At 46.9% G+C, this 17,566-nt stretch overlaps 6 protein-coding genes across 6 annotated transcripts; 4 read left to right on the top strand and 2 right to left on the bottom strand.

Annotated features, from left to right (window-relative positions):
* Positions 1-725: 725 nt before the first annotated feature.
* N7483_002369 (TolB family protein) lies at positions 726-2,872 on the bottom strand (the record flags this gene model as incomplete). Its single annotated transcript, XM_057085806.1, has 4 exons — positions 726-1,117; positions 1,190-1,910; positions 1,986-2,553; positions 2,841-2,872. 4 exons carry the CDS (start codon positions 2,870-2,872, stop codon positions 726-728), a joined length of 1,713 nt encoding a protein of 570 aa, XP_056951955.1.
* Positions 2,873-3,438: 566 nt separating this feature from the next.
* Positions 3,439-4,389, top strand: N7483_002368 (uncharacterized protein; the record flags this gene model as incomplete). Its single annotated transcript, XM_057085805.1, has 2 exons — positions 3,439-3,521; positions 3,582-4,389. The coding sequence occupies 2 exons, from the start codon at positions 3,439-3,441 to the stop codon at positions 4,387-4,389; spliced, it is 891 nt and encodes a 296-aa protein (XP_056951954.1).
* A 682-nt stretch (positions 4,390-5,071) lies between these two features.
* N7483_002367 (RTA1 domain-containing protein) lies at positions 5,072-5,963 on the top strand (the record flags this gene model as incomplete). The annotated part of the gene is made up of 2 exons (XM_057085804.1): positions 5,072-5,474; positions 5,533-5,963. 2 exons carry the CDS (start codon positions 5,072-5,074, stop codon positions 5,961-5,963), a joined length of 834 nt encoding a protein of 277 aa, XP_056951953.1.
* Positions 5,964-7,482: 1,519 nt separating this feature from the next.
* N7483_002366 (glycosyltransferase) lies at positions 7,483-10,233 on the bottom strand (the record flags this gene model as incomplete). The annotated part of the gene is made up of 7 exons (XM_057085803.1): positions 7,483-7,691; positions 7,748-8,346; positions 8,406-8,759; positions 8,815-9,339; positions 9,399-9,716; positions 9,781-10,078; positions 10,137-10,233. The coding sequence occupies 7 exons, from the start codon at positions 10,231-10,233 to the stop codon at positions 7,483-7,485; spliced, it is 2,400 nt and encodes a 799-aa protein (XP_056951952.1).
* Positions 10,234-11,368: 1,135 nt separating this feature from the next.
* Positions 11,369-12,277, top strand: N7483_002365 (RTA1 domain-containing protein; the record flags this gene model as incomplete). Its single annotated transcript, XM_057085802.1, has 2 exons — positions 11,369-11,540; positions 11,613-12,277. 2 exons carry the CDS (start codon positions 11,369-11,371, stop codon positions 12,275-12,277), a joined length of 837 nt encoding a protein of 278 aa, XP_056951951.1.
* A 1,393-nt stretch (positions 12,278-13,670) lies between these two features.
* Positions 13,671-14,537, top strand: N7483_002364 (Zn(II)2Cys6 transcription factor domain-containing protein; the record flags this gene model as incomplete). Its single annotated transcript, XM_057085801.1, has 1 exon — positions 13,671-14,537. One exon carries the CDS (start codon positions 13,671-13,673, stop codon positions 14,535-14,537), a length of 867 nt encoding a protein of 288 aa, XP_056951950.1.
* Positions 14,538-17,566: the final 3,029 nt, after the last annotated feature.

Genomic DNA, 17,566 nt, shown 5'->3' with positions numbered 1-17,566 from the left:
ACGTCATTAGCGTCTGTTCCGTAGACTGATCCCACGAATGATTGGTAGGCAGAGCTTAATTGAGTGGGTGATAGGCGGCCGTAGTCTAAAATTGATTGGTAGCTAGGTCTTGTATGATTGCCAATTGAGTGGACGCCGAACTCCATCATCAGCATTTCAGGACCTAACCACGATTTGCAAAGCCAAGACTCCCAAGAGGTAGCCTCCAAAACTCTGTTTCAGTTGGGTTTACCGCAAATATGAGAGGAGTTTTTTTCGGATATCCAACAGTGACGAGTCCCTGCGATAAGTTCCCATAATATTGAAGAACCACATTGACACCAGTAGGAATGGTTAGAGGATACCACGTGCAAATCTGGACTGTTGTATGTTTTTGCTTTTGTTAATGTGTTCTCTAGCACATGGGAGGTAAGACATTAGAGAAACATATTAGAGAAAGACGCGAGGAAGCCTAAACTTCGAAAGCGCCCACCATACTTACATATCTACAAAGGAGCTCGGGCTATCGGAAAAGTTGAAGATTTCAGATTTCAGGCTAGCTGAAATACTCTGATCAGGTAAAAAGACGGGATAGACTTGGAAATTTAAAAGCATTTCCTGCAAAAACGAAGAGAAAGAAACATCGTGGGAACGGGGAATGGGGAACGGTGAAGTTTAGCTAGCAGATCATGTGCAATAGTCTCCAGTGTGTGGACATGCCAGGGCTAGTGCAACTTTGAAAAGCTTCAGGTTCCATTCAAGGGCTGTCGGTAATGAATACCGTCGACTGTAGTGGTCAAAGTACCATTGGCGTAGAATTTGTTGTTCTCGATATCGATATCGAAGTGGAATCCACCAGGACTCGTTATTTTCGAACTTTCACTGATTCCAGATGATCGCAGATCCGAAAACCAGTCCACGTGTATTGAATTGACGTTGGGAGTTGTAGCAGATACCTTTTCAGTCCCATGGATGAAACTTTTGCCATCATCTGAAACGTGGTGGTAAGTTGCAATCACGGTTTTGAGCGTGTTTCCAGTGCTGTCAGGAACGAAGGAAACTTTCGCATGACCACCAAATTTGCCAGCCAGGGTGAAGTTGCCGAGAGGAATAGATAATAACTGGGGAAACGCGCTTCCTGGTATGTATGGTTCCCCCCATGGAATTGTATCGGAAGCAATATCGATGGGTTTCTATAGAATTGGCTCACGGCTTGTCAAGGTTGCCATCATCAGCCGCGAGCGGCGTTGTCCAGGCTCGGTGGAATTCGGACACGGCAGTGGATTACTGTCTCCGCAATCGGGGGATGTGACTAGACGCTGGAAGTATGCGATCTTGGTTCCGTCAGGAGACCAGCGAGGGTCGGCGCCGCCGTTCCAGAGAGGGTCATTCTTCTCCTCGCCATTGATCTGCTGGCCTTGGTAGTAACGACCATCTTCGTAATACCGGGCACCATATTCATCGACGAGCCAAGGTTGGAAGAACCCGCGACCGCCATTGCTTCGAATGGAGGATATTGCGCTTGTGATGAGAGTGTCGACCAGCGGGGGAATGCCTCGCATGCCTGCCAGGAACATCATTCGATGAGATGTCGTGCTATCCATGATCGCTACCCACTTGTCGTCTGGAGACTTGTCGATAGGATCGACGTACTCTGGGTCGCTAGTCACGCGAACAACCTTGCTAGTCTTCAAGCTCACACTGAAGATATCAATATTGCATGATTCGGTGGGAAAGCCAACATAAGTGATCTGGTCACCCACGCTATTGATACCTCGTGCTTCTCCCACCGTAATCGATTCTATGTTGATAGAGAGGTGGCTTCCATTGGTTGAGAAGGTTGGTACACCCGATGGAGCATGGAGCAACGTGACATTGACTAGGTCGTATCGTGGTGTGTGGGGCAGACCCGTCTTGGGGGTAGGGTTGAACTGTAGTCGTGAAAAGAAAACATGTTAAGATATAGTTGCACCTGTAAACGACATGGCGTTGAAGCTCAGATGAACATCATCTGGGTGCTTGCGCAGCTCCCGTATGGTGCCTCCAGACCCATTACCATCCGGAGAAGTATTCCATCGAATGGGATAGATGTGGATCTTCTGTGGAGTACATTCCGCACTGGCAAGCTGTGCAGTACCACAGTCGATTATGTATGATCCTGCCAGGATTCGAGTTCCGTCATTGAATGCCTGGGGGTACTCATAATTCATTGTCGAAGTGAGCCCATACTGCTGGTTTTTTGGAACTCCACAGGTAATACATTTCCATGGATCGCCGTTGGGGAAAGTTGTTCCGTTGGCACGAACAATGATCAAATGCAGCCCATTGAAAGCGCTGGCAGAGTTCGGAAGCGCAGGGGCTCCCTTGAAGACGACAGAGGCCGTGATATGATCTCCGTCTGGTAGAAAGCTTCCGCTTAGCAAATCAGACGATTTCACACCGATACATCCCGTCCCACGTGGGTTAATTTCTCGTGTACAACCGCCTTCGGTCTCGTTATGGGTGACGGGGGGAAGCGGAAGGTCGGTGATCTCAATCGGCTCGGGATCTGGGGGCGCGGGTATGGTGAAGTTGCTCAGACCCGAAGTCGGAGAATTCTAATTGTACTGCTGAGCAGTCGCAGTGAGAGGCAGGATAAAGAAAGCTGCCCCCTGAAATCGCATAGTGAGGCCGGGGAGGTTGTGATATAGTTTCAAAGAAAAAGTTGCAGGCTTCCATCAGCCTGGGGGCTCCTCTAGCTCCGTTTAATATAATATACGGTGGGACCACTTCACAGGTTGACAACTGCCAGTAATGATCCAGAATCTGATATACGTGGAAAGACTGCCTTGTGATTGGTTGAGGTTTCTCATTTGAAGTACAAGGTTAGAGCATCTTGGAACCAGGCTTCCATGATTTTCAAATCCTGTGTTTCAAAGAGCAAAATAATGTGTAGATCTCTTCAATGTTGGGAACATGAAGGGTTCCAAAGTTAGAGCACTTGAGGTTGGCCTCACTTTAAGTTCAAAGAACGGGCCCCGCTACTCCACATGGCAAGAAGACTTAACCGGGCATGTGGAAAACTGATTAAGGTTCATTAGTCTTCGTCCCAGTTGACGTATGTTTCCATTGTCTGCAAGTGATACGACCACAAAATGCTTGGTTGAAGATTACGTTGACGAAGATCTCCAGGACTTAGGAAAGATCCCGGACCAGCCTGATTTCAGGCACCTGGGTAGCCCCACTTTCCCTTCCAATTCAACCTTAGAAGGATCCACGGTTCCGCATTTCGAGGTATACGAATACGGGTTAGGGTCATGTGGAGCTAGATAAAGATTAAAGATTTTAACCTTTGGTGCAAATGTCCAGATGTCTATATTGAGGTATATTATCCAGAGGTAACATTCAAGCACAAAAAATGTTTTCCATAACCTAGGTCTAAGTCGAGAGAAATCCTGGCACCTGTCAGTGGGCATCAATATGTATTCATTGCAGCCTGAGGCACAATCGAGCTCTACACTGGCACCAGTTCTCCACGCAAGTGACACTGAAAGTCAAGAACAGTATGTTTAGTCTCACACAGTCTGAACAACCTATCTTCTAACATAAAATCGAAATCACAGATCACTAGATGCGGGGCGCGTCAAAATCAAAGCAAGTTTCCTGCTTGCACGGCCGGTACCGAAACATTCGCTTCGGGTCTCTTCAAAACTTTTATTGCAAGTTCAACAACTGCCAAAAGATCACCGACCAGTTCCTGTCCTTGAAATAAGACAGCCGCTTTTGTTCAAATCAAAATTCACCCGTGGATTTCAACAGGATGTCAAGTTACGATCGGGTGATCTCTTCGCTCACCTCATTGAGTCCTACGTCAAAAGTTCTCCTGCTGGGCGAAGTCTCTCCAATTCGGAGGACCAGACCATACACGGGAAGACTTTTACGGCCAATAAGGTTGTTGGGGCCATCTGCCACAATGAAATGGCTTCAAAGATATTCTTTCAAGACGCGCGGTTCGGTTGGCAAGGTCGTGCTATTGAAGTCGTTGGACCTCAGAAGTCCAGAAAGTGCTACAGATTCGCAATTAACAACGAAGAGAGGGATCCTGCATGTTCAAGTGGAATCATATTGCAATGGGAGAAAAAGAATGAAGACGTTGAATCGGCTGCTTTGCTCAACGGAGAAATGTTTACCCTATTTTTGATTGATAGGAGAGCAAGAAGAAAGGCCAAAATGGCGACTATAACGAACGATAGATTCGAGATGAATGTTCGGAAGAGTTTTGTTCGAGAGAGCCTGCAGGACTGCTTTGATCTGATGGGGTATACGGATTCTGAAACAGGAGATCCTCGTCATGTTTTCGAGTCGCGTCTATATACTTTGACTCTCACGCTGGGGATTTGGGTGGGCTTTCAAGAAGCATGGTTCAATTAGCAGACCTACGAGCCCAAAAATTTAAATAGATATGGCCTTCAATTTTAGCAACTACTTTCATCACTCAGAAACGTCACGACGTTTAAAGGCTCGACTTTCTTGCACTTCAACTTGCCTGGGCAGCAGTGACATATCATGTCTTGTGAGAAAAATCCAGGGCATCGATATTCCAGTAGTGAGTGGATAATGCGAATCAATTGCAGAATTTCTCAGCACCGTATTCGTGTCGACATCAAAGCGATTCAATAAGTTTCAGGGATATCTGGAAATTTCCTGCGGACCCACCACCCTAGCCGCGAGAATTCTTACACTAGCTCGGGCGAGAGTTGTCTTGATACCGGACAAAAACACTATCTAAGTAGTCAATTTGCCAAAATTCCAGGCAGTTCCGTTCCACGCCCTATAAATAGATCCCCTGAATACAGTCGGGAAGCTCCATAAATGGCGATTAGTTTAAGTTTGAAACGTGGCTTGCTCAGCCAAAGAACAAGACTTTACCATCGACACTTTCCTTAAATTCAAAGATCCATGGCACTTTCGACATGCTCAACATCACTCTTTCAGATCATTCTTTTCTGTCGTTCACGCGGTTTTCCTTGTTTTCCTTCATTAAATCGACCTGCTTTCTTATGTAACACCCTCTCTCCTTCCAGCTAACCTTCACCACTTCAATTTCGCCATTATGTCTTCCGGCTACGTTCTCTATAACTACACTCCGTCAGTGGCAGCTGCCGCTATTTTTGTCATCATCTTCGTCGCTGCTACTTGCGGGCATATCTTCCTTGCTGCCAAGCATAAGCTCAGGTTCTTGACGGCTTTCATCCTGGGCGGTATATTTGAGGCCATCGGCTATGTAGCCCGTGCAGTCAATGCGAACCAAACACCAGACTATTCTGTCATGCCTTATGCGCTACAAAGTCTCTTCATTCTTCTCGCCCCCTCATTCTTTGCGGCATCTGTCTATATGATCCTTGGTCGCATCATTCGCCAAGTCGATGGGAATTCCAACTCTCTTATCCGCGCAAGTCGATTAACAAAGATTTTCGTTTGTGGCGATGTGTTATCCTTTTTTATCCAAAGTGCCGGTACGAAACCTCCTTTCAAAACCTACTCTTCTATTTTCTAACCCTTTTGTTTGATTAGGAGGTGGAATGCTTTCTAGTGCCAACTCGACAAGTAGCCTTAACTTAGGTGAAAAAATCATCGTGGCCGGTTTAATCGTTCAAATTCTCTTTTTCGGGTTCTTTGTCATTGTCTCGGTTGTCTTCCACAAGCGTATGAATGCGCATCCAACTTCAATGTGGCTCAGCTCTTCGATCCGATGGGAGCGATATATGTACGTGCTTTACACTGGAAGCACCATGGTTATGGTTCGTTGCATCTACCGAGTCATCGAGTACCTTCAGGGATCATCGGGCACTCTGCAGAGCCATGAGTACTTTGCGTATATCTTCGATGCCACTCTGATGCTTTTGGTTATGGTGATTTTCCTTTGGAAACATCCTCATCAAATCATGATCAAAGATCCTCAACAGGCAGATGAGACGGAACTTATTTATGGACGCCTAGGCTGATATCAATCAATAATCGTGGACATTTTTCGATTGTTGAAACAACTTGAATTCGCGTCCTTCGATGTTCTGTGTTGTTTATACTCCGCGGGATCGTCATATTTTGTGATTCTAGCTACCTTCCCACTAGTGTTGAATAGCCTCTTCTATCCCATTCTGGTCTTCATTCCAACCTGAAAGCGACCCTTTTCATCTCAGATGTTGTTCCATAAGTTCCAAGGTTGTTGTTGGCACTACACGCCGCATTTCCCTCCTGTATTCAGGGCTATAGACCGCGTACAATTCACATACATGCAACTAGCCAACCCCTCTCTGAAATTCCAAATTTGTACTTGCATTACCTCAACACGTGTGCCAGTGCTTTGGGTGATCTGTTCCTAACTTTCAGTGTGGCATTAGCAGGCTGCATAAGCGTTATTTGGTAATATAATGTATCTGGGTGTGGATAATGCCCATTCAATGGTCATTTTTTCGCGGTGTTAATGAACATCAAACCTGATAAACAAAACCTTTGCAACCTTGGAGGGGAATTTTAAGGTTGATCAAAAGGGTACCCTTGGGACATTTCCATGGCCCACTCTTGGCTATCCGCGGAATGAAAGGAGCATGATTGGCTCGGACTGATACTGAATCCATTTTATTCAGCAAATCAGCGACCTAGAATTACGCGTATACAGGCGACGCTTATACGCAGCTTTTAACCGCCTCCAGGGCTCCCAGGTTGGTACTATCGATACAAAGATTGAATACGCGTACTTGGGCTTTTATGGTTGGTCGAAAATTGAGATGATGCGTATTCAATAGGGTCATCAGAGCCGTATGTACCATTTCACCATGCCTATTCACTAGCTCCATCCACATGCCCGGTTGAATCTTTTTTTTTTTCTTGGAATCCATCACTGAATCAATATATCAGATTTCAGTGAGGTGTTTGTTCTTCAGATATCCCGTCCGATGCGTATACCTGTATTTTTGTCAAGTTCAGCTGATGGAGAAGGAATTCGGTGGGAGTGCCCACGCGTGCACATCAGAATGGTCATTTGAAGTCTCATATTAGGGGAACATGTTAGGAGCCAATGAACAAGAATTAAGTATTTGATCAGATTTTGAATGAGTAATTTTAAAGTTAATACCTTAATAAATCCATCGAAAAAGTGCAGTCATTGCTGCTGTTGTCAATCATTAGCCGGATTCAATGAATTAAACATTCGAGTCTGTGATGAAAGATCCTGTGGAGGTGGTAAGGGACCCTCTAGGACTGGGCATATTGAACAGAGGATGTGATTTTAAAGCTTGTAATTACGGTACACATATTATCTTCATCGTTCAAGAAACCTTCCAAATAGTGCCTCGAGAAATTTTTCTTGAATGAAAAAGCTCTCTTATCTAGTTATTTCTTCGAATTTGGGATAAGTTAATCAGCCTCGTGGTAAAGTGGAAGGTCGCGCGATATGCAGTGGTTCGCTGTTTGAAGTACGACATTGAAAAAAGATTATCTATTTCGTACCCGATCAGCTCGTGATCAGCTACTAACAGCAGTGTCTTGACGGCAGGCGACTTCAAAGTTGTGGACGATCGCCTGGCACTCGGTTTTAGTATCTGATCTTTCAGCGAGGTACCTTCCTTCTGTGACGCGTGCCTGGAGAACAGCCTTGCGTGTTTTAGAGTGCGTCACAGTATACAGGCTCTTCATCATTCCATGCGCAGGATACGCAACCAATCCAAGAGCAGCTACAAGCAAACAGTCAGAATTTTCTCCCTGCAACCCTGGATCGAAGGGAACATACCAGATGAAACCTTAGTCGTCAGGCCAATGGCCCCCTTGCCGATTCCCTTCACCACACCCTTTGCCCCCTCTTCTTGACCACCTTTGTAAGGCTGTGTGAAGATGTCGCTGAGCCCGTCCGCCATCCCATGCACGAAGTTTTTCCCTGCAAAGGAAGCTCCGGATTTCCAATCTTCAACTGGTCCATGATCTTTCACCTCGTCGCCGTATAGACGCGGGACGGCCCGGAGTCCTTCACTGGCTGCTAGAGGCATGTCTATGAGCATGCCTCTATACCAGTAGCCGAGGACCTTTCCAGCGCTTTTTGCCGAGCCTCCCATTGCAACTCCAGTGGTTCTAAGTTTGGAGGATTTCTTTGTGCCGGAAGCTGTGGAAGATGCGCTCAGCTCAGAGCTAAAGCTAGGTGAGCGAGACGCGGCCGATTCTGGAGCTGAAAGCTCTGGTTGGCTTCTAGGGACGCGGCGGAATTCTTGGTATGGTCGGTAAACAATGTCAGTCGTCGCTTTTAGGATGTTAGTAGTGGTGCCTAGTAGCGATGAGGCTGTTCCTGTGACTGGGTCCCATCGCTTGTTCTGAATGAAAATCGGGTGAACCAGTAACCTGACAGGTATTAGTATATCTTTACGTCAGATTCGGTAATCGCTTTGATTGGGTCTTACGGTTGTAGATCACTTTGTTTTAACCAACGATGATCTATTAGGACTCCCGCTGCGATTTTAGACAGAAGCAGTGGTTTTTTGGACGATTTCTTGAACCGCCACGCGGCGGGTGCGGAAGGATGGACGTCGCATTGCATGTTTGTCACTGGGAGATTGCGATGGAACGACGCAACCGCGGTAGCAACTCCATTCTCATGACTCATTCGGTCCGCAACATCATGAGCCGCCGCCTGTGCTTCCGGCTGAAGACAAAATTTAATCGCTTCTGCCAACTTATCCGACGTGAGAGATCGATAGGGGATCGGTCGAGGGCCAAGTCCACATGACGCGACCATGTTGCCCCAAAAAAGTTGACTAGTTAACATTAGTGGAAGGTACCAGGTATGGTTTGTAGTCAGGTAAAGCATACTCTCCAAAAAACGGAATAATCGTCGTCGTGCGCCCAAAGCGTAGGCCACATGCTGTGGTCCCCGCGCCTCCATGGTGCACAACAGCAGCGACATGTTGAAATAACCATTCGTGTGGACAGTCTCCGAAATAGAAGACTTGATCATCAGAGTCAGCTTCCCCCAGGTTGCTCCAACCTCGAGATATGATCGCACGAATACCAAGTGACTTGACGGCCTCGAGAATCATCTTGGTCATGGCGATCGGATCGTCGATCACAATGCTGCCAAAACCAATGTACACGGGAGGACTACCGCCCCGCAGAAATGACTCTAAATCGGGGGGTGGTGTGTAGTTTGGGAGCGAGCGAAAGAAGAAGCCACAGACATCTATGTTCGACGACCAATCGAATGGCTTCGGTATGAGGCTTGGTGACCAACAGTAAGTGAAAGGAACTTTCAGTGTGCCCGCTAGACAGGGCCCTTCCATTCCGGGTACAGGCTCTAGATCAAGTGAAGCTCTCCACTCATTAATCACATCACCAAGTCTAAAATTAAGTTAGCATCGTCATTGGCAGCACAGAAAGGTTGCAAAGAAGGAATTTACCCTTGCCATGTCATCCATTCGACAACGCCGTATGAGATGTAGTTGGCCAGCTTGGGCTCCGTGGTAGAATATTTGAGGTTCGCCAAGGGGTGTGGAAAAGCTCGTGTGTTGCTCCAGGGCATAGTGAACATGAGATGCAATGGGATGGCCAAGGCTTGCGCGCAATGAATATGAGCGAAGCTTGGAGGATTGGCAATGATAGCATCAGCGACAAAGGGTGCTTTGCTGACCGGATCTTCACTTATGCATGAATCCCAGCAACCCCGGAGCATTTCAGCCACCATGGCCCGCTTGCGTTGGATCTCCCCACTCCTCAAGCTTTTTATTTGAGGGATTAGGCCAGGATTCTTGACCATATAGGCCATCAGTTCCAATGGATCACCCCCCGATGGGGTAAAACTCCAAGCCCGATTCAAGGACAAATGACTCGAATACTCCGTGTGTCGCTAGTCTCACACGGTGACCATAGAGCTGTAGCTCATTGCCCAATGCAATGAATGGCTGGACATCTCCGCGACTGCCGACAACCTGGATAACAATGTTTAGTCGAATGTCACAGGTGGAAGGCTGTGTGTAATCTGGCACTGGTTCGCGTTTCGGTTCCTCGTGCGAGATCGGAATCAGCTTCGCCACAGCCCTACAGACTTTAGAGTCAAGATCGACCTCAATACGGCCATCGTCTGCTGGTGATTAGCATTTCAATACGCGACTGGTCGGATTGACATTGATCAATGGTACCGTTGACATTTGCTCCGCTCTGAGACCAAAATTCCTCCGGTCGGTCAATGTACTCCAGCGTGGAATACCGCGGGGGTAGATCTTCTGGATCTTCCATCTGGATACTGTGGGGAATAATTCTCTACCGTGGAAGCGTTGTGCGAGAACCAAGCTCAAATTGGATTTCCTCAGCCTTTTAAAATCAATCACAAGTCGCGAAAGGAGGGAATGGGCAGCAAAATCAGTTTCCCACGCCTGCGATATGCAATCTCCCCCGCTATGACGCTCTGAAAGAAGTATGTAAGCGGTCGACATTCTGACCAATCAGAGGACAGCTTCGGAACTAAAGTCAATAGCGCGACTCAAAGTGTTCATCTGTTGGCCGTTGACCTGAATCTAGTTGCGATTTATTGATCCATTAGAGTGGATTCCCAAGCGTGTTTTGAAGGGACTGATCCAGTTTTCACTGTGAGGCTAGCAAACTAGCGTAAAAATTGATAAGAAACCCCACCTATACTCTTTGGGACTTTTCCAAATAAGACGTCTAAATACGAGTACGCACAAGCAAGCCCGGCGAATGTGTCTGTGCTATGATCGCCACTAATTATTTCTGTGCCAATCTCGTGGGCCGATTGATTGGCCATTGGATAGGCTCTACGGGGGTAGAGGTGGAAAAGAAACAAGGAATTGGTTACTTCTATCCGTAAAAGCGGAGCCGATTTCCAGGGGTGTTGAACTGTGAGTAACTGCCCAGATAGCCATGTGCACCTTGGCAGCAGCCCATAAGTGCTGGATGGGTAAAACAACACCCATTGAGCATTTGATGTGGCCAATCCCGAGGTCGCCGGCTCCGCCTACCACCGGAGGAACAAGACCAACGTGGCGATGTTTCCTCTTTTTCCGATAAATGCAAACATCGATATGCTTGAGGGTGTTTCGGGGCCGGGCGGAGTTGCCTATCTAACAATAAAATTTGCTCTCATAGAACCCATTATCGAACATTGAAAATTTCCTATGTGGATCCTTGGTGGAGCTGCAGAGTGGGGATGCAACGATCCGTTGATACGAGTACGCGTATTCAGGGCACCACGATTGGTCGGTTTAATTAGACTTTTTAACCTTTTTAACCCTTCAACCTGGCTCCACCATCTTAAATAGCCATTCAACTATAAAAAAGCGTCCAGGTTAGTTCAATTCTTTACTTTCAGTATCCACTGATCAAATCATCTACTCAAGACAAAAAGAAAAGAACAATGGCCGAGTTAGAGCCTTTGCAGAGTGGCTACTATGTCTGGAAATATGTCCCCTCTATGGTCGCGGCCGTTATTTTCTTGATCCTTTTTCTTATTGCAACACTGTTCCATTTCTGGAAAATCTTCCGAGTGAGGATACGCTTTACACTACCGTTCGCAATTGGCGGCATATGTGAGTGAACGCATTTTGCAATATTCCAATGTTGTGTCCTGCTTGTACACGAGCTAACAAAGTTCCTCACAGTCGAAATCATCGGCTACGCGACCCGAATTGATTCCCACAATAATACCGGCAAGTTGATGCCATACTGTATCCAGGCAGTGTTCATTCTCCTTGGTCCGGCGCTTTTCGCCGCATCGGTGTACATGGTACTTGCCCGCATCATCCGGAGTGTCCATGCAGAACAACACTCCGTCCTGCCATTGAACTGGGTGACCAAAACGTTCGTACTGAGTGATGTTGTCACCTTTTTGGTTCAAGCAGGCGGATCCGGAATGATGGTTAGCAGCAGTCTTACGCATATTGGCCAAGGAATTGTCATTGCCGGACTTGCTTTGCAAGTTGTGAGCTTCTGCCTTTTCATTGTCACAGCATATGTGTTCCAGACACGTATGCGGCGCAACCCGACTGCGGAGGTATTTGACAATGACGTTCCATGGAAGCAGCATCTTTACAGCCTCTATGCTATAAGTGCTCTAATTGTTGTCCGGTCCATATTCCGCGTTGTGGAGTATGCTATGGGCAATGATGGCTATCCCTTGACCAATGAATGGACATTGTACCTCTTCGATGGTGTTCCCATGTTTGCCGCAATGGTGATATTTGCTATCTGGTACCCAAGCGACTTGAAGTCTTTCCTTGTCGAAAAGCCACTCCCAATGAGTGAGACGATTCAGAGCAAGGCATGATCATAAATGGGTTGACTTCCAGATCAACCTCCTCCAACGATCTTGTTTTTTTCCTTTCATTGATGCCCATGAATTTACGCCCATGTACTCATTCTCTTTGTTTTTGTTTCTTTTTTTTTTCTGGGCCAATGTCATGGCTTTTCTGGCTTATATAGAAGGAATCATAGTTGGTCGAAGTGCGCAGTTATCTGTGGTTCGCAAATAAGCCTGTCTCTGGACACAAATCGTATATATTGAAATTCAATTTCGCTTGCACAATTCTATTCCATCCAGGTTCCCACCTCAATCCAGTCCTCGGTCCTCAGATGCGCGATATCGGAGAGGACGAGACTGTTCATTCCAGATGTCGACTCATCCTGAGGTCCATCAGAGTTTTTCTTCCTATCTCGCTTGTTTTCCCGTACCGGTGAAATCACATTTGAGGTCCAACCTGCATATCATTGCACATCTGCGGGCCCCTAATACTGTCTTCTCCGTGATATACTCTTTGTGTCCACGGTATTAATTGGGCGATGTATATTCAAATGTTTCGAATCGTCAACTGATTCAACGGGCTAGCCGAATGAACATCTGGATGGAACATTGACTCGGAACCTTGGAAAGTTCAAACTTCAAATGTTCCAAGTTTCAAATGTTACACACACACACACACCGATCAATCAAACATTGTGCAAATGATCATCAACATTACCGCATTTATATTTCCCGTGGTCCACATCAATGGGAACACAAGTTCCGACTCGGAGGCGATCATTTGAAACCTTGGAACATTGAATGATTGCGACATTTTGAGTACATAGTATAGGAAACATTAAATCTTTCATCAATTGCTTCCACTTCAATGTTGGAAAAATATCGGTCGGCAAGAGGCCCCATCGTTGGCGATTATGTGAACCTCCAAAACACCTAATCCAAAGCATGGGCGTGAAATCTAACCAGTTGACAGGTCATCTCGGGGACATGGATCACTACTCACTAATGGGAGGCTGGAACCATCTGGACTGTCAAATTGAGAAATTCCAATTCTCAAATTATACTTTTTTGCTACCATAGTTACACTACCATAATTACACCATGCCATTTGCTAAAAATTAAGGTTAAACCGAAAAAGGCGATTTCGCCAAGAGGAAAGTGGATGAGTCAGCATTTTAGGCACGCGCGCCCGGAAAGAAATTCCATATCGAACGCAGAGCGGTTTATCCCTTGTCCACAGCAGAAGGCTCCAGGAGCCATGAAAATGAAAAACGAAAGCTAATCGACCTGTTCTTAGCTGAAGGGCAAAATATGGTCCATCCTAGAAAGACACATAGGAAATCGAGGCATGGCTGCGTCGAATGCAAACGTCGCCACGTAAAGGTATGGTGCTCGACCTTCATGCGCTGGGAAATGGCCCATGCAGGTGAGCGAGGGCTCGACGCTGATCCGTATACAGTGCGACGAGACACATCCAGAGTGCATCAACTGCAATGTCTCCCAACGCTCCTGCTCATATCAAGATCTTGTCTCTGCAGCGAGTGCTGTTGTGCAACCTTCGCGACCGAAATCCAAACGCGCAGAGAAAAAGAAAGACACTCGAATCTCTTCAGATGAAGTTCAGCTAGGAGCCACCGACTACTCTTCCCCGGTCAACAAGCTCCATTTAGGATTATTTCACCACTTCCTTGCCGATATCCGATCTTTTCTTGGTCATGACAACTTCTCCTACGAGGGGTCTGCTATAGATATCACTTCGCAAATATTGGCTGCGCCATTCCTGATGAACCAAATCCTCGCGTTTTCCGCCCTGCATCGCAGCATCACTCGACCGGAGAAACGGGAGTACTATCAGTATCATTCATCGCAACTTCAAACACACGCCCTTTCCGAATTCAATGGCCAAGGACTGAACGTATCCGCTGATACTTGTATTCCGATGTTCCTTTTCTCCTCATGTATGGCCCTGCATATCCTGGCTGATAGCCTCTCCTTCCGCCCAGCTGGCTTTGAACCGTTTCTCGACCACTTCATCCAGTCGCTGAGGATGCATCGTGGTGTCCGTGCCATAACGAACCAATCTTGGCGCCTGCTGTTACGTTCGCCGCTCAAGTCCCTTCTCGAAAACGAAGCATTGAGACTAGATCACGGCGCGCCTGGCGATGAATGTCTAGAGCTATTAACTCATGTGGATGCTATGCCTGACTCGGCAATTAGCTCTATTTATCGGCAGGTCACCGAAGACTTACAGAAGGTATACAACGCAAGCCGCTCCTCTCTCTCATAAGACTTCTCCCAAATTGGCCCAATCATGTCCTGGCCAGTCCTGTTTCTTCCGGAATACATAGATCTACTCTCGCAACATCGACCCGAAGCGCTCGCTATTCTTATCCCACTTCGGAGTTATACTGCACCAACACAAAGACATATGGATCTTCGGTGACGGTGGGTTCTATCTCATTTCTGCAATCAAGAGCTTTCTTGGGCCGGAGTGGGCAAGTTGGCTACAGTGGCCAAATAGGTTCATATAGATATTTCAACCTTGGAAACGAGTGACCAAACTACTGGAGCGAGACGAAGAAAAAGCGAAACTGTTCAAACCCCTTTACAACTTGGGTACTCTGCAACTTAATAGGTGATCGCATACAATTTTGCAACTCGGACATGTCTCTGAGACATCGTGCTAGTGCTGCATCCGAGGTCTTGAAGCTTTGGGGATGCGAGGGTTGCCTTTACACCACAACATGTGTCAACTGTCACTTTCGTTGTAGAGACAAGTTTTGCGACTTCTATGAAGCCCCCTCTGACCAAGACTCCACGAGGACCCTCCTCAAATAACCTCAAGTAACTACCCCCTGTAAGAAAGGAAGAAAAAGGCAACCAAAAGAAAAGAACAATTCCAAAGAGTTACTACATACTGTCCTCTCTGCCGAGTGCTCCACATTTCCTTGAAAATAGTCTTGAACTATATCGGATTGAATCCTTGATCCCCAACAATGATAATATGATTGGCTGGGCTGCCATTCGGGGGCGGTTATTCAGAATTTTGACTCCGCATTACGATTAATGATTGGAAGGCGAACTGGATCGACATTCGTCCTCCTAATGCAGGAAACAAAGAAAGTGACCAACATTTGAAGTGGGTCACATGAACTACGACAACCCGTTTGACACTCCTAAAGTTTCTTTCCCATCTCCGGCCCGTTGCTTTCCCCGATCATTTCTTTCACATTTCGCTTCCCACACCCACAGCAAGCCACCCAGGAATGGTTTCAGGGCAACCGGGGGAAAGCCATACATGTCGAAAGGATGCATGGACTGCAGAAGGCGGAAAATGAAGGTAATTTGGTCTCCCCGCTCTCCGGACCTGATGTTAAGCATTGAGCCAGTGCGATGAACAAAGACCGGAATGTGGCCGGTGACTCAAATCCAGGATCAAATGCCAAGGATGGGAGATGCACCGAAATTTTATCGGGGTTGCCTCGATACTTGAAGCAAGAAAGCAGCAAAAAATGATTAACAGATCGGAGCCGATCAGGGAGGCGCGTGCTGACACGACACAATCAAGCTCGGCCCCACCACAGCCGAGGCTACCGATCGTTGTCCATTACGCTCAAGCCATGCGCGCTCAAGTCTTAGGATCCTTCATGGCGAACTACCTTCCAGGTGGATCTATTGCTTCGAGCAGCAACTTTGATGCTTTTGTGTTTCGCGGCATCGAAAGTCTAGCCCCACAGGAGCCAAATAACAGATAGAGCCTTATCCGCACCATCCTGCCTTTATCTAGGCAAGGCGAATCGCAATACTACGATCTACAACCATGGGCTATACTTGTATAACACTGCGATACGACAGCTGTCCAATATGATACGCAGAGGGAGTTATGCCAATGAGGTTTTTTAGACAGTACTTTTGTGCCAGGAGATTGACGTATGGCCCCGTATCCCTCCTTGCCCTTTTTATTTATGGTATTGTTCTGTAATTTTCGCCAATCGCATCAAAAAACATAACTTGACGCCGAGCTGAGATTATCGAGAGCTAGGGAAATCCAACATCATAATCAAGAACTTTGGTATCGATGCCAAAAGACTGTTTCCCTAAAGTTGGTCCTTTGAGTTACTTTCAGTTCAAACTAGAGACAAATTTTACTGAATTACTTTCTTCACAGCTGCAGCTGGATAATTCATTCACGGGAGTTCGGTAAGCGCTTTAGATGATCACTTACAAGAATCTAATCTGCAATTGACTGCACTCAAATTCCCGTGGATTCTTTAATATTTCCATTAATTACTTAATTAGAACTATTAATTATGAAATCATATAATAACCCTGTCCGCTTAATAGGAATAGTGTTACGCACTGCTCGTGCGAAGTCAAGGGATATCGTGCGTTAGGTCCTCTTACCTGGTGGATGCTCCGTCTTCGTCGTCTCGATCTTGCAACCGTACCGTTACCAGTTGACGTTAGGCTTTACACGGGCTCGGGTCTATGGGATAGACGTAGAGATGCTTCGGGCGAGGGCGCCTAGTCAAGCTATACTAGGTGTCTGAGTCAAGGGACTTAGAGACCAAGGATACCTCTCCTAGTTAGGGGTTTGTCTTGTACGAACGAGGTTGGTGATTAGAACTGTTGGGTTCCAAGTAACAATGTAGGATTGAACGTGAAGAACTAAATACATCTGGGTAATGAATGTCTTATATATCTAATCCTCCTGGTCCCTACTCCTCGATATACCCGTTGGTAGATCTGGGAGTCACTCGTATACTCCTGTGTATACTCCCGGGTCGACGTAGAAGTCGACGGTCACGTGATGTTATCCTGCGATCACTGATTTCCTGGGAACCTCCTGTTCCTGCGATTGGCCATGGTTTGTTGTAAACCATGCCTTGTCTTCGGACGTTAGAGTTCCTGCGACATGAACTGCCCTGGGATCCTGCGATCCTTGTTGTGTCCTAGGATCCGTCGCATCCTGCGATCGGTCCTTTCCTGTGATGTGGCTTGTCTTCCGATGCTAGAGTTCTCCCGATACTCTTGTGTTATTCTGTATTCTGGGGAACAACGGAATGGCCATGGTTCGTAGAACCGTGGTGTGCACGTGACCTGTGTTTCTCCGCGAGCTGCGGGGATCGATTGGGTCTCGTTGCTTCTTAAGTCGGGACGGCCCCTGCGGGTCCGTAACACCTTGGATCAGTGAGCGCGGGTGGCTCCTCACGTGTCTGCCTGACGTTTCACAGCTCCTGGGAACGGTTGGTTTAGACCTGTGCAAAACCCATGGGTTTTCCCATGGGTAAGGCCCATACCGCCCCATGGGTTTTT

This window comes from Penicillium malachiteum (assembly GCF_028827825.1).
Source record: "Penicillium malachiteum strain IBT 17515 chromosome Unknown utg000001l:1.0-8184562.0:1.0-8186909.0, whole genome shotgun sequence".
Lineage (NCBI taxonomy): Eukaryota > Fungi > Ascomycota > Eurotiomycetes > Eurotiales > Aspergillaceae > Penicillium > Penicillium malachiteum.
This window is presented reverse-complemented; position numbering and strand designations above follow the sequence as displayed.